This window comes from Microplitis mediator, chromosome 1 (assembly GCF_029852145.1).
Source record: "Microplitis mediator isolate UGA2020A chromosome 1, iyMicMedi2.1, whole genome shotgun sequence".
Taxonomy (NCBI): Eukaryota; Metazoa; Arthropoda; class Insecta; order Hymenoptera; family Braconidae; genus Microplitis; species Microplitis mediator.
The window spans coordinates 1057236-1082859 of NC_079969.1; the positions used below are offsets into that span (position 1 = coordinate 1057236).

General features: G+C 26.3%; 1 protein-coding gene across 1 annotated transcript; it reads right to left on the reverse strand.

The window, feature by feature from the left end:
- Window positions 1-1465: 1465 nt before the first annotated feature.
- Window positions 1466-25611, reverse strand: LOC130674190 (dopamine receptor 1-like). The gene is made up of 6 exons (XM_057479461.1): window positions 25484-25611; window positions 8175-8247; window positions 5931-6240; window positions 5655-5808; window positions 4648-5058; window positions 1466-3601 (listed from the first exon to the last, which is right to left on the reverse strand). The coding sequence occupies exons 1-6, from the start codon at window positions 25556-25558 to the stop codon at window positions 3302-3304; spliced, it is 1323 nt and encodes a 440-aa protein (XP_057335444.1). The 5' UTR covers window positions 25559-25611; the 3' UTR covers window positions 1466-3301.
- Between the last annotated feature and the right edge of the window lie 13 nt (window positions 25612-25624).

Here is a 25624-nt window from a genome sequence, read left to right on the forward strand (position 1 = left end):
GCTAACTCGGTGGGTTGATCAGAGAATTATATTACATATATATATATATATATATGCATATGTATGGATGTATGTATGCTGACTCGGAGTTTGAGTCTGATGGAGAGTTAAATCCTTTGAGGATTAATCCGATCGGAATTACGATTCGTATTAATCGACTTGCAGGTATTGCGTGCCGATGATGGAATGCCGCACATGTATGTCAATAAAGGGCTGGCAATTGTAACATATGGCTTTGTATATATATGTGAATGGATAGAAATATATCAAATGAACTTGCTCACATTCAATTTAGGTGAAAGTCGCTTTGAAGGATTAAGACGTCGATTTGATTATTCGAATAATTGTTTATATATTTGTTGGCAATTGGCGTTGATAATAAATTTATAGCTTGTATATTGGGCTTATTGGTCTAATTACTAAACACGGTAGAAGTAGAATATTTTGGGTCGAGGTTGGATTTGGAGAGACTTGATAGTGATTTTTATGGGGTAAATGGGTCGTAGGTGAGTGAAGGTTGGGTTTATTTTAATTTTTATGTCATGGGGAAATTCGTGAGGTGATTTCATGAAGTTTGAGTACCCACATCGATATGTTTCGGTGACATAAATTTTTTGGGGGTAATATGAGTCAGAATAGGAAAATTGAATTTTAATTTTATTTTTGAGGACATACTTATGTTTGTAAGGTGATTTCATGAAGTTTGAGTACCCACATCGATATGTTTCGGTGACATAAATTTTTTGGGGGTAATATGGATTAGAAAAGGAAAATTGAATTTTTAATTTATTTTTGAGGTCATACTTTTGTTTGTGAGGTGATTTCCTGAAGTTTGAGTACCCACATCAATATGTTTCGGTGACATAAATTTTTTGGGGTAATATGAGTCAAATAAGGGAAATTGAATTTTTATTTTATTTTTGAGGTCATAGTTTTGATTGCGAGGTGATTTCCTGAAGTTTGAGTACCCACATCGATATGTTTCGGTGACATAAATTTTTTGGGGTAATATGAGTCAGAAAAGGAAAATTGAATTTTTATTTTATTTCTGAGGTCATACTTTTGTTTGTGAGGTGATTTCCTGAAGTTTGAGTACCCACATCGATATGTTTTGGTGAAATTAATTTTTGGGGGGTCATATGGATTAGAAAAGAAAAATTGAATTTTAATTTTATTTTTAAGGACATATTTGTGTTCGTGAGGTGATTTCGTGAAGTTTGAGTACCCACATCGATATGTTTTGGTGAAATTAATTTTTGGGGGGTCATATGGATTAGAAAAGAAAAATTGAATTTTAATTTTATTTTTAAGGACATATTTGTGTTCGTGAGGTGATTTCGTGAAGTTTGAGTACCCACATCGATATATTTTGATGACAATAAAACTAAGGAGGGTAATATGGGTCATAGATTAAAATAAAAAAACTGATATTTTTTTACCCGTTTTTTGAATATTTAATTACAAGTATACATAGTTATTTTGATTTTTTTATCTACAAACAATACACAATATATTTATTTTATTATAATCAATAAATTACTTAATTATAAATAAATAATTTAACAAATATATATATTTACATTTAAAACGATCTTAATTACAATTTATTCATTAAAAAAAAAAGTATAACTTTTATATAATCATTCTATCAATTATCATTATCAGTATTATTATAATTATAATTATTTATTATTATTGATAAGAATAATTACAACTAAATGAGTATTAATGCGCTTATTTGAGACATAAATATTGCTTACATTAATATTGCGCACGTAATTATAATCAATTATGATATTTTATCGTTAATTAATAGAAAAAAAAACAAGTCTTGACCTTTGACTTCAATAACTCTTTTTGTTTTAATTCTTTTTCTAATGTCTCGTACTTTGGTTATTTTTTTTTTCGTTTAAACTTTTAATTTAATTATTAATGAATAATAAAAAAATAAATAAATGATCATTTACAAGATGAGAAAAATGGTAATCACTAGGTAATTTTTATAGTATTTCTTTTCTAAGAGATGGCCTGTTGATATTTTTTGTGCACATTTACTGTAAGATTTAGATATATACCATAAAAGTGTAATTTTTATTAATATTTGATGCCATATCTAAATTTGTGAGGTAATTTCATGAAGTTCAAGTACCCGCATCGATATGTTTAGGTGACAAAAAAAAATTTCAAAATTTTGATATTAGAGAAAATCGAAAATTTTTTTTTTTCATTATGTTTGGATTCAAAACGAAAATTCCTGAAGTTTGAGTACCCACATGAAAATATTTAAGTTGAAAAAAAAATCATTATTTTAATTAATGAAATTAATTAATTTTGAAAAAAAAATTTTTTAATTAAGTCTTCAGTTCTATCTTACAGGAGATGTCATGACGAGTAAAATGAGTACCTACAACCCTGTACTGCTAAGAATTAATTTTTATTATTAATCAATTATCTGATTAATTAATCAATGAATCGATTAATTAATTAATTGACCAATTAAGATTTCTTGGCGCCTTTTGTCGCATAACTTCTTTAACCTTTTCCTCATGCCATCAATGCAAACCATGAAAACGTTTACTCTCAACATATCCTTCATTCTATTAATTAATCTATTAATCATTAATCAATTAATCCTCTTAATAATCACTTCGTCAATCCATAGTCATGTGACCACTCATTTTACTCGGCTTTTCATCACCACTACTCTTCTCATAATAATTTTCTCGAAAATAAATTTTAATTCCCCCAAAATCGAAAATTGATTAACTAATTAATTAATTAATTATCTTAATCATCACTTCGTCAAATTATAGTCATGTGACCACTCATTTTACTCGGCTTTATATCAACATTCATGTCCACATATTTATTTTTATCAAAAATAAAAAGTCAATAAATAAAATTGACGGTAATTAAAATATCAATTAAATTCCAGCCCTTATGGTACAATAACTTCAAACAAAACCCTAGAATTTATTAAAATTGATATTGATTTTCATATATGTATATTTATATATTCAATATATATAATAAAATTTGTTATTATTATTTCTCTTTTTTATATGTGCGGATATGTTATTTGCGAATTGATTGTCGTTGACATGGTCTTTTATAAATTAATTATTATTATTATTGAATATTTTTTTTTTTAAATAAATCCATGACAGCTACATGAGCTCGTGATATTTAAATATAGTACAGTTGGTATCTATTATGATAATATAATTAAATATTGATTTCTATATATATATACATATATATATAAATATATGTGTATATATATTTATTTATATATTAAAATTTAAATAGAACTAACGATGGTATCACGATGGTGATTAATCTGTTGTAATCTACCTAATTGACCGACTTGACAACTGTCAGCGCTAGATCTATGACTTATATTACACTCAACAATAGACCCATTTCTTTTTTGTACAATAACCGAACGAAATTCACCGCACTCACTAGTCGATGGCTGATTACCACGTGCTCGGGCTCCTTTTGTTAGGATACGTTTAAATGCCTCACGGAATTCTGTATTAAAGATGCTATAGATTATCGGATTAAAGGCCGAGTTACTGTATCCGAGCCAGGTTAATACCTTTAATTATTATTATTATTATTATTATTATTATTAATTATCGATTAGGAAATAATTAGGATCGATACATCGATTTTGTAATTTTAGTGATAATTCAAAATTAGAAAAAAGAAAAAGTCAAGTTCAAATTTTTAGGTTTTTGGTAATCGATATATCGATCAAGTTAATCGATTAATCGATAGATCGATTCAATATTAGTTTTTCAAGTGATTCAAGATTTCAAAACTAGAAAAAAATTTGAGTTTGACATTTTAAATTTTTATTAATCGATATAGCGATTAAATAAATCGATACATCGATCTAATAAATCGATTAATCGATACATCGATTTAATATTCGTCGTTCAAGTGATTTAAGATTTTTAAATTAGAAAAAAATTTGAGTTTGACATTTTTAATTTTTTTCAATCGATATATCGAATAAATAAATCGATTAATCGATACATCGATTAGATATTCGTTTTTGAAGTGCTTTATGATTTTATACTAGACGAAAATTTGAGTTTGACGGTTCAGATTTTCGGTAATCGATCTATCGATTGAACAAATCGATTAATCGATATATCGAGTCAATATTCGTTGTTCAAGTGATTTAAGATTTTAATACTAGAAAAAAATTTGAGATTGACACTTTAGATTTTTATTAATCGATACATCGATTTCATATTCATGAATGAGATAATTTAAACTTTTTAATATTAGAAAAAAATCCGAGTTTGAAGTTCTAGATTTCAACTAATCGATGTATCGATTTTTTAAATCGATTAATCGATTTAATGTTAATTTTCGAAGTTTAAAAAATTTTAAGTTTCATAAAAAAATCGATGAAAAAATTACACATTTCAAAAAATCGATTAGTGTTCCAATGATTAATCGATACTAAAAAAATCGATTAATCGATTTAATCGATATTTTACGAAAAAAAATTGTCTTGCGCAAAATTTTATAAATTGAATATCTATCAGGTTTGTTAAATCGATGTATTGATTAAATCGATGTATCGATTGTATGTTTTTAGTAATTTTATAAAATGAATTAAAAATTTACCTGAAAAGCTCGATCTGGTATACAAGTTTTGCAAAATGAGGCAACAATATTGACACAAAAAAATGGTACCCAGCATATCAAAAAAACTCCCATAATAACACCAACAGTTATTGCTGCCTTATGATCAGAAACGTGATAGGGTGATGTGGGCTTCGTTTTAGCCGGTGGCTTACTTTTAGTTTGCTCTTGATGCTGTAATTTATTTCGTGTACTTTTGGCACGAAAACTTTTCCCTAATGATGATGGCTGCGGTAATTTTGTAACCGCTCGTATACTTTTAACATGTTTCTGAGCATAACAATACAGTCGACAATATATGCTGACCATCACAACACAAGGAACATAAAATGATATGCAGGATGATAGAACAGCGTAGGTGGGCGATAAGTCGAGAGCACAAGTTGGATATTCCTGCAACCAACAAAGTTTATTTTTTTAAATTAAATCTAAAATTCAAATTATTCATACATTTAGTATTCTCAACAACCGCTCAGTTATGCAAATAAATCCCACCTCATTATTCACGCCCAACAATAGATTAAAAATAAAATTAATTATGCAATTATACAATTTCATCAAATTTTTTTTAGTCAAATAGAAATAAAAAAAAATGACTAGGATTTCTGTAAAGTGGTCAAAATTCCGCGTAAAATGAGTACCAACAACAATACTTTTCATCAACTAATAATTAATCGATTAATCGATTATTGATTAAGCCGCCATTGTTAATAAAAAATGACACACACCAAATATATTAATGTGGGTACTCATTTTACTCAGAATTACATTCTCTACGACAAAAAATATTTTATTTTCCAAAAAAACTCAAAAAACAAAATTTTCGAGTTTTTTTTTTGTCATCAGAATATATTGATGTGGGTACTCAAACTTCATGAAATTTAATTTCCTATTAACCTCCACCAGTCATTTTTCCTAAATGTTTATCTCTATGGACATACATGAGCACTTCACCTGCTGAGAGTAAATTAAAATAAAGAAAAACTAACTTGGAGACCATCGTTGTAGGTAGGAGATGAATTTTTCGAATCCTGGCTCTTGTGAAGACCCAGACTAATAGGAACAAACGACACAGTACCAGCAAGAAGCCAGACAACGGCAATGCTTCCAACAGCGACTCGTCTGGTCACCCAGCGTCCGTACCTTGAATTAAAATCCACAATAGCTTTTAATTAATTTCGTAAATATTATCGATTTAGTAAAATTAAATTAAGGGTAAACTAAATCAATTATGTATGAATTGGATGGACTGAATTGAAATTTACCTCAGGGGATCTTTTATGTGAATATAGCGATCCAGTGATATCGCGCATAGATTTAATATCGAGGCAGTACTGCACATAACGTCAAATGCTATCCATGTGTCACAGAAACTCGGTCCGAACATCCAGTAACCCAATAGATCATTTACTCCAGCAAATGTCATCACTAAACATCCAACAAATAAATCCGCGATTGCTAATGAGGCCAAAAATAAATTTCCTATTCTTCGTAATCCTCTGTCAGTGTATATTGCCACGCACACGAGGACATTGCCGGCAACTGAGAGAAATATCAAGACAAATAGCAGGAAACCTGATATAAAAGACAATAACAATAATTATTAGATAATTGATTGATTTAATTATTTTGGAAATTTTGCTACTTTTACTTTGATTAGTGATATCATGATGAATTTTTGCGATAATTAGATGCTTGGGGTGATGGTTGGAAAGGGAATTTTATTGGCTACAAGAATGGTAAGGAGGGTAAAGTGCGTGGGATTAATTGTTTCTGAGATATAGTCGATACAAGTGTTTGGAAATAATTTAATGATTAATATATATTCAAAATTAGTAGTTTTAGATTTCGGTGGATTAGTGATTTCTCGGTGAGCTATTGAGATAATTGGAGGCTTAGGGTGGTCGTTGGAAAGGGAATTTAATAAGCTACAAGATTGGTAAGGAGGATCAAGTGCGTGGGATTCATTGTTTCTGAGATATAGTCGATACAAGTGTTTGGAAATAATTTAATTATTAATATATATTCAAAATTAGTAGTTTTAGATTTCGGTGGATTAGTGATTTCTCGGTGAGTTATTGAGATAATTGGAGGCGTAGGGTGGTCGTTGGAAAGGGAATTTAATAAGCTACAAGATTGGTAAGGAGGATCAAGTGCGTAGGATTGATAGTTTTTGATAAATAATCGATTAAAGTGTTTGGAAAATAATAATTATACAATTTTTGACATAATTATTATTTTTAATGTATATATGTTTGATATCTTGGTGAGTTTATGAGATAATTAGATACTTAGGGTGATGGTTGGAAAGGGAATTTAATAAGCTACAAGAATGGTCATCATGATAATTAGGGTGGGATTGATCGTTTTGGAGATATAGTCGATAAAGTGTTTGAAAAATAATTTTATTTTTTATATTTTTATAATTTGAGATTTTGAATTTACTTTGACTAGTAATTTCTTGGCTAGTTTCTGAGATAATTGGACGTCATAGGTGGTCATTGGAAAGGAAATTTTATCAGCTACAAGATCGGTCATCATAAAAAAGTGCGTAGAGTTGATAGTTTCGAAGATATGACCAAAAGAATCAGTAAAAATTTTTGAAAATTCACTGTATTTAGTGAACTCCATTTAAATTTAATTTTCAATTTACAATAACTCGTAAACTATCAAATTTATGTAAAAATCTAAAGAATACAATATTATAGAAAATTAAATTCTCTTTAATTTTATTCTTATGCATTTTCATCGTATCTTTGATATTTTATCCATTATTTGCATTTTTTCCATAAAAATCCAAAAATTATCATTATCATTATTAATTATTTTAGTTTTAAATTAGTATCAAAAAATTTACGGCCACCGCAATTTTGTTTCTATACATCAACTACATCGCTTTGTAAAGATATCAATTAATAAAGTCAAAGTGATATTTTTTGGTGAATCATATTTCAGATTTTAACTTTTTCTCTCTTTTTTTTTATGAAGATTAATTACTTCAAGTGTATAGTATTTTTTTTATACTACATTCTTTTTCACATGGTCAGGAGTAATTAATATATAAGATATATAGTTTTATAAAGAATAAAGGATATGAAAGAGAAAATAATTACGTTGCGGTTTTTGCAATTTTTTTTTTTTTTTTCGCGGAACCGCGATTTTTGTTTTTGTTTAATTTTTATTTATTAATTTTTTTTATGTATAGTAATAAAAATAGTTTACTAGGTCATTTTTATGCAAAACTTTTTCGGGATCAAGAAAATATTTTTTTTGTTTTGATTTGAAAGACAAAACGTAAAAAAATATTTTTTTAGCAATCGGATTACAAAAAAATAAATTTTTCATGTTTTTTTTTTTTCTAAACAAAGTATCATTTTACATGAAAAAAAGTTGGATCATATAACAAACCACTTTCGTGAAATATTCAAAAAAAAAAACAGAATTTTACTCAATTTTTGTTTTTTATGAGAATTTTTTTTTTTTTTAAATACAAGTAAATGAAATATTACCAACGAATAACACTGAGAGCAATGATAACGCGTCCTCTGGTAATTCCTCTTCTTCATCTTCTGTCAGGTTGCTCTGGAAAAAAAAAAATCAATTTTTTAAACTTTTTTAGTAAAATAAAATTTTTATTTTTTTTTCTATCGAATATTTTTTTACCGATTCAATCTACGAAAAAACTCAATGAGACCTTTTTTGTAGTAAATTTAATTTCCTACAATTTTACTCCTATACATTTTTATCACATCTTCGATAGTTCGCCTAGAATTTTGATTTAAAAGCTAGTACTCCAATTTTTCAGTATTTGGGATACTCCAAATTTTTAAATTGTCGATTCTAGCCAAACTATCAGAGATATGGCAAAAATGATGAGGACTAATTTTGTTGCAAATTTAATTTCCTACAAAAAAGGTCTCTGTAAATTTCTTGATAAACTTAATATTTACCGAGTTATTGTTATTATTATTCGAAAAAAAAAATAGTAATGAGACACAGAAAATTAATTGCGATAGTGAACGGCTCGGGCAAATTAAAACGGTACAATGTTAAATTAGATAGAGTTACACGCCAGCGAAAAGAGCTCAAGAATTTTTTAAATTTATTTTTTCTTTGTTAATTTCTTTTTTTTTTTATTTTACATTTTTATTGTGGCAACATAAAGGACTGAATACAATAGACTTTTTTTACTCGTATTTTGTATGTGACATTATTAAAAATAATAATCGTTGTAAATAAAAATACTGTGCATTTTTTTTTTACAAAATAAATAAAAAAAATTATACTGAAATTTAAATATCTTTTTTATAACTACAATAGCTCGGTAAATATTGAGTTTCATAAAAAATTTGTTGAAACCTTTTTTGTAGGAAATTTAATTGGCTACAAAAATGTTCCTATTCATTTTTGCCGTATCTTCAATAGAAACATCAGTATTTTAATTTAAAGGGAATAAAAAATATTTATGTTAAAAATTTAGTATTTTGATTTTGATTTTTTTTTTTTTTTTGACGCCCGTAGTAAAAAATTGTGATTTCAGTAGAATTCGTGATGAAATTTCCTGTTAATTGAATACCCACATCGATATATTTTAGTCAAGTCACTGCTGGCCTTCAACTCGCGGTTAATTCGCGGATTGCTCGCGGGCATGTAAGAAATAAATGACTTAATTTAAAAATATCGTTGTTGGTACTCATTCTACAGGGAATTTCGTCTACTTTAAGAAAATAAAATTCATTTTACCAAAAAAAAATTTTTATGTCTCAGAAATTCAAAATTTATTATAAAGAAAATTAAAAATTTTATTTTTAGACTACTCTAATGTTTTTGTTCATATGTTCAGTGGTATTTAAATGTATGATATTGACAGTAGAACGTATTATATTATTTGATAGGTAATTAAACAGGCAATTAATTTAAATACAATACTCAATAGTAATTAAATTCTGCAGCAGGAACTAATTATTTGCAGTGACAATAAAAGCAACTGATCAATCGGCAATAAAACTAGGCAATTGATACCTTTAAAAATTTTTTTTTATCATGTATTTATTTTTTTTTAATGACTCGTAATTTCTAATCAAAGTCTGAAAAGTAATTTTATATTTTCGCTCATCGTAATCGAATTCTCCTCTTTCATTTATATATATTTATATATATATGAGTAATATGTTACATGATAAAGCCATTCAATATCCAATATCAAGGGAGAGTAAACGTAGATTTCTTATTATCATTTTTCGCCTCAGGTAATTTTATTTTTTCTTCACGTAAAAAAAAAAAATAATAAGAGCGCGAAAAAAGATTTAATCTGAAAATATATTTTAATATCGATATTTTTTAAAACGGCCATAAGAAGAAAAGTTCAGATGAAATTAAAAAAAAAAAAATTGTAATTTGTAAAGTGTTTTTTTTTTACGTTTGTGTAAATGGAAAAATTTTATAAATACATAAAAACGTGAGAAATTGTTTATTTATATTTATATTCATATATTTGTACATTTATATGAAAAGAGCTGGGTTGTGTACACAGTTGTGAAAGCAAACTGTTGCTAGTTAGAGACAAAGTGTCTGCAAATACTCGACTACAATTTCTCTAACTTAGTGCTGAGATGAAAAAATAATGATGTAAAATGTCGGGTAAATAAGAGCGTTAAAGTGGAAAAATTTTGAAAATGCGAAATTTCGATTTTTTTTTATCAGAGAGGGCTGAAGATAAAAATGAATATTGTAACGGTGGAGACAGTAAAATTTCATGAAGTTTGAGTACCCACACCAGTATGTTCGAAGTTGGTGCAAAAAAAGTTAATTAATGATTAATTAATGAGTCAATTAATCATCGGCTCAAAATATATTGTTGTGGGTACTCGTTTTACTGGAAATTCTGTTGACTACGAAGATATTCTACCCATAATTTAGTGAAAGTATTTTAATTGGACCAAAATCAAAAATTTAAAAAATTATAATCCCAAAAGTTTGTATACGAAAAGTTTATCCGAACATATGGATGTGGGTACTCATTCCACGCGTCTCTACCTCTAGTATACGAATTCCCAGCTCATTTTCCCTAAAGTTCAACCTCAGAAAAAAAAACCAAACAGACCTTTATCCCCATTTATAAAAATAACAACGAAATTCACTAATCCCTTAATACTACGAGCTGCAGAACAAAGAAACAAACTATAAAAATGTAAAGTTTAAGATAAAACATGTTGATAAAATACATGAAGAATTATCTGAACGTGAAAAGAAAGAGGATTTTTCGCTCAACCTCTTTCCTATTTTTTTAAATCCACAGTTTTGTGCGCGCGCGTAAATTTGTTGAACCAACTGCTGTGTGGAATCACAGTAACATTTTTTTTTCATTTCATTTCATCCCTCTTTTTATTTTGCTCTTTTTTTTTTTTCCATTTAATGAATTCATGCTTTTGCCTCTTTATTCATTCTCTTTACTTTGATTTTGTGTTTTTATACTTTTCGTTATTGTTATTCATTTATTTATTATTTGTTTTTTTTTTTTTTGTATTTTTGTTTTACAATTTTATTGTTTTTACTACAAAATTATTGAGTTCAATTGTCTTTTGACCTGACTATATAGATTTAACAAATATATATACATATATACATATATATATAAATCTTTTACTGATCGATGTTTCATTTACGAGTAACTATTGTTCTCTTTTGCGCCACACCCACATTCACCCATACAATTTTTATTATTATTTTCATTGGAATCTAATTAAAGTAAGGGTTCAAATTAAGGTAATTCTCAAATTATCTAATTAATGAGAAAAAAAATTGATTTGAATCGAGAAAAATAATTTTTTCTTGATTCAAGAAATTTCACTTCAATCAAAAAAATTTTTTCTTGATTCAAGAAATTTCTCTTCAATTAAAAAAATTTTTCATTGATTCAAGAAATTTTCTTTCAATCAAAAAAATTTTTTTCTTGATTTAAGAAATTTTTATAAAATCAATTGATCAGAACTTATGAATTAAGAACGAGAATTATTGAGTCAAGTAATTTTTCTTGAATCAAAAATATTTATTTTTAAATCGAAAGTTTGACAGACATTTTATTCTTGAATCAAGACTCGATTCAAAAAAAATTTTCTTGAATGAAGAATTTTTTAAAAATTTTCTTAGTTCAAAAGAATTTTTCTTGATTCAAAAAATTTTTATGAAATCAATTGATCAGAACTTTTGAATTAAGATAGAGAATTATTGAGTCAAGTAATTTTGCTTGAATCAAAAATATTTATACTTAAATCAAATATTTGACAGACATTTTATTCTTGAATCAAGATTCGATTAAAAAAAAAATTTTCTTAGTTCAAAACAATTTTTCTTGATTCAAAAAATTTTTATGAAATCAATTGATCAGAACTTTTGAATTAAGAACGAGAATTATTGAGTCAAGTAATTTTTCTTGAATCAAAAATATTTATACTCAAATCAAATATTTGACAGACGTTTTATTCTTGAATCAAGACTTGATTCAAAATAAAAATTTTTTTGAACTAAAAATTTTTTTTTGACAATAAATTTTTTGGTTCATTGCAAATTTTCTTGTATCAAGATTTTTTTTATTTGAATCAAGAAAATAAAGTTTGAGAATCTGATTTCAAAAAAATTATTATTGATTCAAAAAACTTATACTTGGTTCGAAAACTTCTTGAAAAAAAAATCTTGAATCAAGAAATCAATTTTTTTGAACGACGAATTTCTTAAAAATTTTCTTAGTTCAAAATAATTTTTCTTGATTCAAGAAATTTTTATAAAATCAATTGATCAGAACTTTTGAATTAAAAACGAGAATTATTGAGTCAAGTAATTTTTCTTGAATCAAAAATATTGATACTTTAATCAAGTAATCGACAGTCATATTTTTCTTGAATCGAGACTTGATTCAAAATAAAAATTTTCTTGAACTAATAATTTTTTTTCACAATAAATTTTTTAGTTCATCCCAAATTTTCTTGTATCAAATTTTTTTTATTTGAATCAAGAAAATAAAATTTGTGAATCTGATTTCAAAAAAATCATTATTGATTCAAAAACTTCTCGAAAAAAAATCTTGAATCAAGAAATAAATTTTCTTGAACTAAGAATTTTTTAAAATATTTCTTTATTCAAAAAAATTCATCTTGAATCAAGTAAATTTTTTTTTTGCGTATAAATATCAAATAATGTTAATTATCATAATTATAATTATAATTATTATTATTTAAGTTAAAATTCATTACTGTTTGTCGTAGCCTCCATTTGAAAGCTTGTAGAAGTTAAACTATTCATATCACACCGAAAACTTTTCGAACAATAATGTCGCGAATTTAATGAGCTACCAAAAATTTATAATTATAAAATTTTATAACAATAAATAGAGTTCTATAGAAGACACTACCGACAAAAATTTAAAATAACAAAAATTTAATGAAATTAAAATTTTTAACATTCTGCGGTGTAGTGACACCAGCGGGATTCGAACACTTGATACCCTAATGTCTGGGTAATGGCCATAGGGATCAGTATTGATTTTATAGAGAACGTATGAGAATATGAAGCTCAAATATTCATTATTATTATTATCATTAATAAATAAAATATATATCCACACATATATTTAAAAGTTCAATTTTCATATTTAATAAAAATTTTTTTTACGGCCTTTATTAAAATTTTTTTTCAAAATTTATAAAAATTAAAAAAAAAATGACAGACAAATTTTTTTTACGGCTTTTATTAAAATTTTTTTTCAAAATTTATAAAAATTATAAAAAAAATTACAGACTAAAATTAATAAAAAAATTGAATTATAACGAGCAAAAAATCAGCTGTTTACTTAAAACTTAAAAAAGTGGTAAAAAAAAACTCCAAAGGCAAACAAACTTTTTGATGACAAGAAAAACATTCTCCCTTTGGGATAGGTCATGACCCTCTGGCAAGAATATCAACACGATCCTTTGTCATACTAAAACCCGACGTCAAAAAACCTACTACACCCTCTATACATATATATATTATATATATATATATAGGAATAAAAAGAGTAAAAAAATTTAACGTCTGATCCTTTTACTCTACACCCTCAAGATCCTCGGCACCCTCTATTGAACTTAACTTTAGCAAACTACTTAAATCAGCTATTACATTATTCAAAAATTTTAATAATTTAAAATATCAAATTGAATGTCTTTTAAAAGTTTAAAAGTTCCCGCTGCAGAAGTAGAATTAATCGGAAATCGGAATTTTCTGAGCCATTGCTGAAACTTGTTCAGGAACTAGTAAGTAATAGACTAATAGACAACTTTCCCAATATCATGTAGGAATTTACTCAACTGTAGATAATCTCATATCAATTATATATGTACATATATATTAGAGTGTCTCAAAAAATCGACTTTTTTTTTTTTTTCTTGAAGAACATTGAAAAATCGACAGAGTATCTCTAGACAAAGACCCTGTTAAAATATGAGACCTTAATATTAATATTTAAAGCTGGCGATTCACGATTTTATATTTTCCATTTAAATAACATGGGAAAAAAAAATTTTAATTTTGGAATCTTATACCTCGGCGATGGCTTATTGAACAGATAAGTTCAGGATATATTTTTGTAGGGAATTGAACGCTCTACAAAAAAAGTCTCTTATCATTTTTTGATAAATCCATCTGTTCAAAAGTTATTGGAGCTCGAAGTCAAGTTAGAGTAATTTTCGAGATCTTTTTACTTTTCCGGCGAAACTATCGGACTTATCATAAAATGTCATGAGATCTTTTTTGTAGACAATTTTATTTCCTACAAATTATCATTGATAAATTTTTTTCAAATTCTGCATTTTTTTCTAGTTATTTCCATTTTAATGCCAAGCTCCTAAAAGAGTAGTGTCCTGATCGATTTTAAGAGCTTGGCATTAAAATGGAAACAACTAGAAAACAATGCAGAATTTGAAAAAAATTTATCAATGATAATTTGTAGGAAATAAAATTATCTACAAAAAAGATCTCATGACATTTTATGATAAGTCCGATAGTTTCGCCGGAAAAGTAAAAAGATCTCGAAATTTACTCTAACTTGACTTCGAGCTCCAATAACTTTTGAACAGATGGATTTATCAAAAAATGATAAGAGACTTTTTTTGTAGAGCGTTCAATTCCCTACAAAAATATATCCTGAACTTATCTGTTCAATAAGCCATCGCCGAGGTATAAAATTCCAAAATTAAAATTTTTTTTTCCCATGTTATTTAAATGGAAAATATAAAATCGTGAATCGCCAGCTTTAAATATTAATATTAAGGTCTCATATTTTAACAGGGTCTTTGTCTAGAGATACTCTGTCGATTTTTCAATGTTCTTCAAAAAAAAAAAAAAAAGTCGATTTTTTGAGACACTCTAATATATATAAATATTTGGATGAACTTTGGAGGAATTTAATTTATTTAGGGTTTCAATATTTTCGGTTTATTTTAAATTAACTTTAATTAGCTCTAGTGTCTTAATTATCGAGTTTATGACAAAACTCAAAGATACCTTTTTTGTAGGAAATTTAATTCTCTACAAAATTGTATTCTGTCATTTTTTCGATATCTGTCATAGTTTAGACGGAATAATTAATTTTGTAAATGAATATTTCTGGGGGTTGAGTTGCCGTCGACCGAAATTAGGTTTTTTTTTTTTTAAGTTTTTGGGTGATTTGGAGTTTATTGGAAATTTTTAAGTAAAGTAGAGGTGAGGGGTAAGATGGGCCATGTAAAAAATGATAAAATAAATTAGACAGTTTTAATTAAATATAAAACTTGAGCTTTAAATATCAACAAAAAATTCCTTTCCAACTTTACCCTGGGAAAAAAGTCAACGGAAACTGAAACTCATTTTCATTATAAAAAAAATTTTAATTAACGCCTCTCATTACTTGTTACTTGTTACTTGTAAAATAAAATTTACTGGCTCAAGTTATCGAGGCGTCGCAAATTTAAAGTTAGACGAAAGAGACCACCGTTGCCATTACCGCCATTAGGTTGAGAGTAAAAACGCAAGTGCCGAGTGGAAAAAAATAAAAATCTACTAGTTCGGAAAAAATAATAAAAAATTTACGACATAAAAAATAATAATAAAATAAATAGAGTAATTCTGTAAATTAGTCACGCAATTTTATTTTATTTTCATGTCCCCGGAAATTGAATTTTACAAGTGCCATTTTTTAACGAACGTATGTCGGAGTTTTATTGCTTTTATTGTAATGAAAGGAAAGTGGGGCAATATGGGACCATTTAGAGACCAAATAATTTCGTAACGTTCGAAATTTGAACTTTTTCTTTGGTAAAATTTTTAGTTGACTTTAAAAATTAAAATATCTCTGAAAATATCACAGTTACGAAAATTTTTAATGAATACTTTTTTATGGGAAATTTAATTTCCTACAAAAAAGTACTGGGGTAAATTTTCCATAAAATTGAAACTTTTAAAGTTACGGTGGTTGGAAGGGGAGTTTATTTTTTTCAAATTTTGATAGAAATTTTTCATTGACTTTAAAAATCAAAATATCTCTGAAAATATCACAGTTACGAAAATTTTTAATAAATACTTTCTTATGGAAAATTTAATTTCCTACAAAAAAGTACTTGGGTAAATTTCCCATAAAATTGAAACTTTTAAAGTTACGGTGGTTGGAAGCAGAGTTTCTTATTTTCAAATTTTGATAGAAATTTTTCTTTGACTTTTAAAATCAAAATATCTCTGAAAATATCACAGTTACGAAAATTTTCAATGAATACTTTTCTATGGGAAATTTAATTTCCTATAAAAAAGTACTCGGGTAAATTTCCCATAAAATTGAAACTTTTAAAGTTACGGTGATTGGAAGCAGAGTTTCTTTTTTTCAAATTTTGATAGAAATTTTTCTTTGACTTTAAAAATCAAAATATCTTCGAAATTATCACAGTTACAAAAATGATTAAAGAATACTTTTTTACAGGAAATTTAATTTCCTACAATTTTGTTCCTTTGTACTTTTATCATATCTCCAATAGTTTAGCCAGAATTTGAATTTAATCTAAAGAAAATTTTTCAATTGATTTTTGTACCCGTGATTTATTTTTTTGTAACCCGAGATTAAAAAAAAAACGGGATTTAATTTTTTTTTGTGATATTTATAACATATATGAAACACTTGGAGATTACGTAATAAAATATGCATAGAATTGTTTCATGAAAATGAGGAAAAAGATTTAAACGAGTAACGAAATATCCGATATTATGTTTTCAGGCGAAAATTTTACGTCTCTTTTAACTTTTTTAAATAGAAAAAAAAAAAGAAAAATTATATATATGAGAGAAAGAAAAAGTAAAATAAAAAGTATATGTGAGAGATAAAATAGAAGTGGGTTGGGTTGGAAAATAGTTAATAATGTATGAAAAAACGACTGAGAGTAGTGAGAGGGAAGTTGAATTTTTTATAAAATTTTCTTTTCTATTTTTATTTGAGTTTAAAAAGTGTGTCTTATTTTTTGTTACTGAAAGAGTAATAGATCTTGTGGTTTATTGAATTGTAAGTGATATAAAGTGTGGAATAATTTAGTTGGACGGTCTTAGGAATTGTTGAATAAAAAGGTTTCAAGTCTTGAATTTTAAAGTTAAGTTTTTTTTTTTTTTCAAAGATAATTCGGTGTTAAATAAATTTTTTTTTATTTAATATTTATGGGGGTTGAGGTGATGGAATTTTAAAGCTGATGGTGTGATAACTTATTTACTTATTGCGGGAAAACTTTTTTTTCAGTGAGGGAAATTTTGATTTTTGGGAAGGGAGTGAATTCTTTTATTTTTTGTAGATTAGGATTAAAAAAGAAAATTTTTTTGGGTGATTGTACTTGAAGTACGTAAAATTCTGAGGGTTATAGTGTATAACTTTATTAATTTTGATGAATAATAGAGAAAAAAATGATTGAAAATAAATTTTAAAATACTGCGAAAAAAATTTTAATTTTCGTTAATTGATTAATTGAAATTTTCGTGGTGAATTAATTTTTTTTTGATAAATTGAATTTATTACACTTAAAGTCCATTAAATTCTGAGTAAAATCGTATCCGAGTTTATTAATTTTGATAAATAAATAGCTGAGAAAAAAATGATTGAAAATAAATTTTAAAATACTGTGAAAAAAATTTTAATTTTCGTTAATTGATTAATTGAAATTTTCGTGGTGAATTAATTTTTTTAGGATAAATTGAATTTATTACACTCAAAGTCCATTAAATTCTGAGTAAAATTGTGTATGAGTTTATTGATTTTGATAAATAAATAGCCGAGAAAAAAATGATTGAAAATAAATTTTAAAATACTGCGAAAAAAATTTTAATTTTCGTTAATTGATTAATTGAAATTTTCTTGGAGAATTAATTTTTTTTTGATAAATTGAATTGATTACACTCAAAGTTCATTAAATTCTGAGTAAAATCGTGTACGAGTTTATTGATTTTGATAAATAAATAGCTGAGAAAAAAATGATCGAAAATAAATTTTAAAATAATGCGAAAAAAATTTTAATTTTCGTTAATTGACTAATTGAAATTTTCTTGGTGAATTAATTTTTTTAGGATAAATTAAATTTATCACACTTAAAGTCCATTAAATTCTGAGTAAAATCGTGTATGAGTTTATTGATTTTGATAAATAAATAGCCGAGAAAAAAATGATTAAAAATAAATTTTAAAATACTGCGAAAAAAATTTTAATTTTCGTTAATTGATTAATTGAAATTTTCTTGGAGAATTAATTTTTTTTTTATTAATTAAATTTATTACACTTCAAGACTATTAAATTCTGAGTAAAATGGTGCATAATTTTGTTAATTTTTATGGATAAATAACTGATAAAAAAATAAATTTTAAATCGATGCGAAATAAATTTGATTTTTCGTTAATCGATTAACTGAAATTTTCGTGCAGAAAAAATTTTTTTTCGTTAAATTCATTCGATTAAACTTGAAGTAGATTAAATTCTGAGTATAATAGTGTATTATTCAATTAATTTTGATGAATAGAACTCAGTAAAACAATTAATGAAAATAAATTTTAAATTGAAAAGAAATAAAATGTAACAATATTTTCTTTTAATAAAATAAATAATAAAAAAATATATTTTATCCCAGATATTTTTCTTTCACTCGAAAACCCTATGCTTGGATACTCAGTTCTGCATAAATAAATAACCGTTTACTAAATACGTTTCAATAACTCGATTCCATTCATTTTTTTTACTATAAAAAAAATGGAACCGGTGGTGAATAAATAAATCGAGTAAAATGAAATCAACTTAAATCAAACTCAAGCAGTTTCAAAATAAATAAAAAATTTAAATAAAGTTTGTTATTAAACTTGCACTCGTAAAAAAAATCATAAATGAATAATAAAAAATTTTTTAATATCTAAAATTTAAATACTGGCTTAATTATTGAGTTTATGAAAAATATGAAAGATATCTTTTTTATAGAGAATTTAATTCCCTATTAAATTATTTCTTTTCATTTTTGCCGTATCTCTGATAATTAACCCACAAATTTAATTAAAACTTTCACAAAACATTAATTTTTAATTTATCGAAAAAAAATTTATTATCCATGACTTTGAATCACAATCACTCCTAAAGTATTGCGTGCACATAAAAATTACCTGATACACTTTTTATAGAGAATTTAATTTCCTACAAAATCATTTCTTATACTTTTAGCTCTATCTCCAATAGTTCGTCCAGAATTTTAATTTGTAGCAAAAAAGTTTAAATTTCACTTGAAACATTAAAAAAAAAACCATTCGAGTCTCGATTTAAATAATCGACGTTCTAATTCCTAGATAAGCCATCTCATTAAACTCTCTTGTTAAACACTCGCGAGAAGTCTCTCAATTACTCCCATTGTCTCCATGAAAAGTAAAATAAACAAATAAAAAAATAAAAGGCGCGAAATTTAAAAAATGAGCGGGAAAAAAAATTCAAGTCCAGTTAAATGTATAATTAAAAAAAAATAATAGGATATAAATTGAAAGATAAAACGAGAGAAGAGGTAATAATGAAGGTAATGAAATTGTACTGGCAAATCACTCATTGATTTGTTTGTTATATCATCAATTCATCATCGATCAAAATTCTATTCATTATTATGATGGTGATGTAGATTTTATACTCGCAGATTTATGGATTGATAGTATATATATATATAAATATGTATGTGTATAAATACAAGCACAAGTGCTGGGAGACAGAGAGAGAGATTTCTGTAGATATAATTTACAGAGATAGAAATAGGAAGATAGAAATAGGTGGATAGATAATTAAATCTCATGCGACCTGAACAGAGCACGTATCTCCGCGGCGCTAATTGGATAGTTAATTCCACCGAATGCTTGGATAAATGGTCAGCTCGTGGATATGCCATTTATATAAATTCTATTTTACTATATGTATGCATGTATTTATAAATATATGTCGATGTGGGAAAAAGTTTAATGGAGTGTTTAGATTTTTTTTATTCAGAGGTGGGGACAAAATGCCCCCCCCCCCTTCTAAAATTTTTTAAGAAGTTTGTTCGTTAGAAATTTTATAATCACTTTCGTAAATAATTGAGCATTATTTTGAATTTTTTTGACTAAGGACCCGAGTTGCCCCGTCTATTTTTTTATTTTTGAGATGGAGTAGAATGGAGATTTTGTATACTATGAGGGACAAGAATTTTTTTTTTTAAATTTAATGGATGAGGAAGAAAGAATAATGACGTTAATAATGATGGATTTTTGAATTTTGGGAAAATTGAAATAATGGACGAACTATGGGAGATATGATGAAAATGTATAGAAGTAAATTTGAAGGAAATAAAATTTTGGATGAAAATGTATTGAGATGATTTTTTGATAAATTTGATAGTTCGAGAGTTATTTTGAATTTTAGATTTAGTTTTTTGGAGCGAAGTGAAAATAGTAAATTTGGACTGATTATTTTGGTTTTATCTGGGAAACTATCGATTCTATGGATTTTTTGAAGAGGAGTGATTTTGTAGCTCATGAAATTTCCGTTCTAATGAGACCTCAAAAGCTCGATTATCTCAAAAATTGTCCGAGATATCAACAAAATTAATTTTTGAAACAATAATCATTTCAAAAATCGGAAAAAATTTATTTCAAACACTTTTTTGGATTATATCTCGAAAACTATCAATCCTACGGGTTTTTTTCTAATGACCAATCTTGTAGCTTATTAAATTTCCTTTCTAACGACCCCTAATTTGCCCAATTATCTCTAAAATTGTCCGAGATATCAATAAAGTTAATTTTTGAAACAATAATTATTTAAAAAATCGCAAATAATTTATTTCAAACACTTTTTTGGATTATATCTGGAAAACTATCAATCCTACGGACTTTTTTATAGTGACCAATCTTGTAGCTTATTAAATTTCCTAACTAACGTCCCCTAAAAACGCCCGATTATCTCTAAAATCCACCGAGAAATTCCTAATCAAAGTAAATTCAAAATTTCATGATTATAAAAATGACAAAATTTTTTTTCCCACTTTTATCGACTGTACCTCCGAAACTATCGATCTCACGCACTAGTTCACAATAATCGATTTTGTAGCTTATTACATTCCCTTTCTAACCACTGCCCTAAATGTATAATTATGTCAATAATTCACCCAGGTATCAATTAAATATACAATTATTTCCTGGGCAAATACAAAAATTCCTACATATATGTATATTGTATATAAATATAAATAATGTCTCATTTTACCTCGGGATTACTTTCATACACACAAACATTAAATATCAGATAATACAGTTTTTATTTTCATTAAAATTCATCTCTACAAAATTCATTAATTCACTGGTTTTATTTTTTAATCCGCGGTATTTAATGGGGATTTATTTTATTTTGAGGTGATGAGTATATCGGGTTGTTAATAAAATTCTGATAATAACGATCGCTAAAATAATAATAATAATTACCGAAATTAAAAATCTCTCAAATCTCATAATTTTTTTTTTTATTCACTATTTGAACCGTACACGGAGAAAAAAATATAGTAAATTTTACTAAAAAATATAAGAATAATTACTAAATTTGGATAGTAATCTTGAAACGCTTATGATTTATATGAAAAATTCATAAACAGATTAGCATATTTTACAAGTCGTTTAGTAAATTTTACTATCCCGTTAAGTAAATTTTACTATATTAGAATGGAAAAAAATTAAATTAAATTTTTAATAGCTTTTCAACTTTTTATTATTATTGATTATTATTATTATTATTTCTGTCATCTGTATTGGTGTTGGTGTGGATTTTTGTTTTTTAAAAAATCACTTGATCCAACCGAGATTCGAACCCTGATCTCCCGCGTGCGAGTTCTTTCCAATGTCTGACGGCCCGATGTGTCCTTTGAACAAAAGCTTCAGAACTTGTAATACATCTTTGTATATACTATCCCCACCAACTTTTAATTTTATCTATACATAGTAGAATTTACTATACAGATAGTAAAAAAATATAATCGTGTTAGCAAAAAATACATTGCGTATAGTAATTTTTAATATTTTGTATAGTAACAAATCCTATATTGTATTATAAAATTAACTTTCTTAACTTTGTATTTATTAATAGTAGTTGATAGTAAAATTTACTATACAAATAGTAAAAAATATAATCGTCTTAGCAAAAAATACATTACGTATAGTAATTTTTAATATCTTATTATGTAATTATTACTAACTAGTAAATTTTACTAAACGTTTAGTAATAATTACAATACAGAATGTATTTTTTCATATCTGTTAGTAAATTTTACTATAGTATTGTAATTTTTACTATACTTTTTTCCGTGTAGCTAAAAAAAAAAATAATAATAATTACTATGGATAATTAACCACAATAATAAAAATAAAATAAATCGACCGACTTAGAAATAAAATAAATCCCAAGATCAATTACACCGACAACAAAATAAATTTCCTCAATTTTTTTCTTTCATTGCTTTCCCACCCCCGCCTCCACCCGAGCATTATTACATTTCGTATATATGTCTGACCACAATCTCTTAAAATTATCCATCGCACTTAAATAAATTTGTGGGTTACATGGGGTATGGATTTGAAAGCAACAGCCAACAACTTGACAATCTAGCCAACGAACCGACGAACGAACGAACGAACTAACCAACAACTTGAAACCAACGTTAAAACCACATATCCACTGATTTAATTGTCTATCCATCGCGCATTGTTGACAATTGGAAAACAATTCTCAACAGGATTTCCATTATTCAATTATATGTATGTCGTTTCTCTCAACAAACTTGTCCGCTTCCATATTCTATTCATACAAATATCCTGTGTCGCATTATATTACCTGTCAATACACTTTACTTGTCCGCACTATAATATACTTGTTTTATATTTATAAGTATATTTTCAAATATCAATATCAGTACACTGTCACGCCAGTACTCTAGTGATTTAAATTTTTCCTTTTTTTGAAATTGAAAAAAAAAAAATGGAATTTTTTTATGCAAATACTTTGAGGGCAAGGTTGCTTAGGAAGTCAAAAATAAATGAAAGGAAAATTTTAATTATGGAGTAGGAAAAAAGTTTGAGTGGGTTTCGAACCCGCGACCTCGCGGTTTCGAAACCTGGAGAAGTTTCATGTGGTTGCAGAAAGAGAATTTAATTTTTGGTGTGGATTTATATGGAGATGGAGTAGTGGTTTGGAAGAGGATTGGGTTTGGGGTAAGATGGTAATTTGTTTTTAGAGAGAATAAAATTAAGAGGGATAATTTATAGAGGATTGATGAATTTTTATGGAAAAAATGCAAATAATGGATAAACTATCAAAGATACGATGAAAATGCATAGAAATAAATTTGAAGAGAATTTAATGTTCTGTAAGATTGTATTCTGGAGATTTTTACACAAATTTGATAGTTTACGAGTTATCTTCAATTTAAAATTAAATTTAAATGGAGCTCACTAAATATAGTGAATTTTCAAAAAATTTTACTGATTCTTTTGGTCATATCTTCGAAACTATCAATTTTACGCACTTTTTTAAAATGACCGATCTTGTAGCTAATAAAATTTCCTTTCCAATGACGACCTATGACGTCCAATTATCTCAGAAACTGGCCAAGAAATTACTGGTCAAAGTAAATTCAAAATCTCAAATTATAAATATATAAATCATAAAATTATTTTTCAAACGCTTTATCGACTATATCTCCAAAACGATCAATCCCACCCTAATTATCATGATAACCATTCTTGTAGCTTATTAAATTCCCTTTCCAACCATCACCCTAAGTATCTAATTATCTCATAAACTCACCGAGATATCAAACATATATACATTAAAAATAATAATTATGTCAAAAATTGTATAATTATTATTTTCCAAACACTTTAATCGACTATTTATCAAAAACTATCAATCCTACGCACTTGATCCTCCTTACCAATCTTGTAGCTTATTAAATTCCCTTTCCAACGACCACCCTAAGCCTCCAATTATCTCAATAACTCACCGAGAAATCACTAATCCACCGAAATCCAAAACTACTAATTTTGAATATATATTAATAATTAAATTATTTCCAAACACTTGTATCGACTATATCTCAGAAACAATGAATCCCACGCACTTTACCCTCCTTACCATTCTTGTAGCCAATAAAATTCCCTTTCCAACCACCACCCCAAGCATCTAGTTAACGCAAAAATTCATCATGATATCATTAATCAAAGTAGAAATTAATATCTCAACCCCTAAATTTTCAAATTAATTTTTAATAAATATAAATATGTAATTAATGAGACCATTATTACTCATGATTATTATCATAAATAATAAGTGTTATACATTAATACACATATTTATGATAATTTTGTACATTATACAAGCACACCTAAGTCTTTTTAACCGTCGGAACCTGTTGCCGTTCATTCTAAACGAGAGCGTCAACGACTCAACATATATTTCATACTGTTTCATATATTTTACACTCAGTACAACCTTATTTGGATAATAATACTCAAACTTGAGTATTTAATCTCAAGTTATCTCTAGACACTTGGAAAAAAAAATAATTTTAATTTTATTTAATTAATAAATAAATTTGAGCTGAAAGTAAAAAAAATAAAAAAACAAAATTAAATTTAAAAATAATAAAGTTTATTCATACAAGTTACTTTTTATTAAACTACAATATATACATATATATTTATGTAATCAACTATGTGAGTATAAATTTAATTAAACTTTAATAAATAAAATTTAATTAATTATTTTTTTTTATTTATTATTATTATCATATAAAATTTGATATATTTGACGGAAGAAAAAATATATGACGTGACAAAAAAATTTGAGTAATTGAAAATTTTAAAAAATCGGATTTCCATTTTTTTTTTTTTTTTTTTTTAACCGAAAGAAATTTTAATTTTTGTAAAAAAATTCCCTACGATTCGAAAAATGAAAATTTTTTATTTTTCAGACAATTTTTCATTTGTTTTTTTTTTTTAAATTTTCTAAAAATTTCATTTCGCGTAAATTTCCATTAAAAAAAATTTTTTTTTTAAAATAAAAAAATCTGCTATCAAATAAAAAATCTCAAAACTAATTTTTCTAAATACTCAAAAATTTCACTTACAACTAAAAAAAAAAAAAAAAATTTATTAATAAACATTCAAACGTGCAAAAAAAAAAATTAATAATAATCACTATCACTAAAAATAACATAAAAAAAAAATAACTTTGACTCGTGGGTGCGCTCACCTGGGCTAGAATCATGACGTGCGGCAGCTGGCGCGCCTCGCCGCGCACTGACTGACCGCTCCGCACCCCGAGCATCACTCCCACCCTTAAAACCAAACCCTCTGCCACCAGCGCCCTCAGTACTCCCTATCTTCACATCCT

Coding starts and splice junctions, on each gene's coding strand:
- LOC130674190 (XM_057479461.1), bottom strand. CDS start 25,558: ATGCTCGGGGTGCGGAGCGGTCAGTCAGTGCGCGGCGAGGCGCGCCAG. Junction 6,241..8,174: donor GCTCTCAGTGTTATTCGTTG/GTAATATTTCAT, acceptor CTTTTATATCAG/GTTTCCTGCTATTTGTCTTG. Junction 5,809..5,930: donor CACATAAAAGATCCCCTGAG/GTAAATTTCAAT, acceptor TTTTAATTCAAG/GTACGGACGCTGGGTGACCA.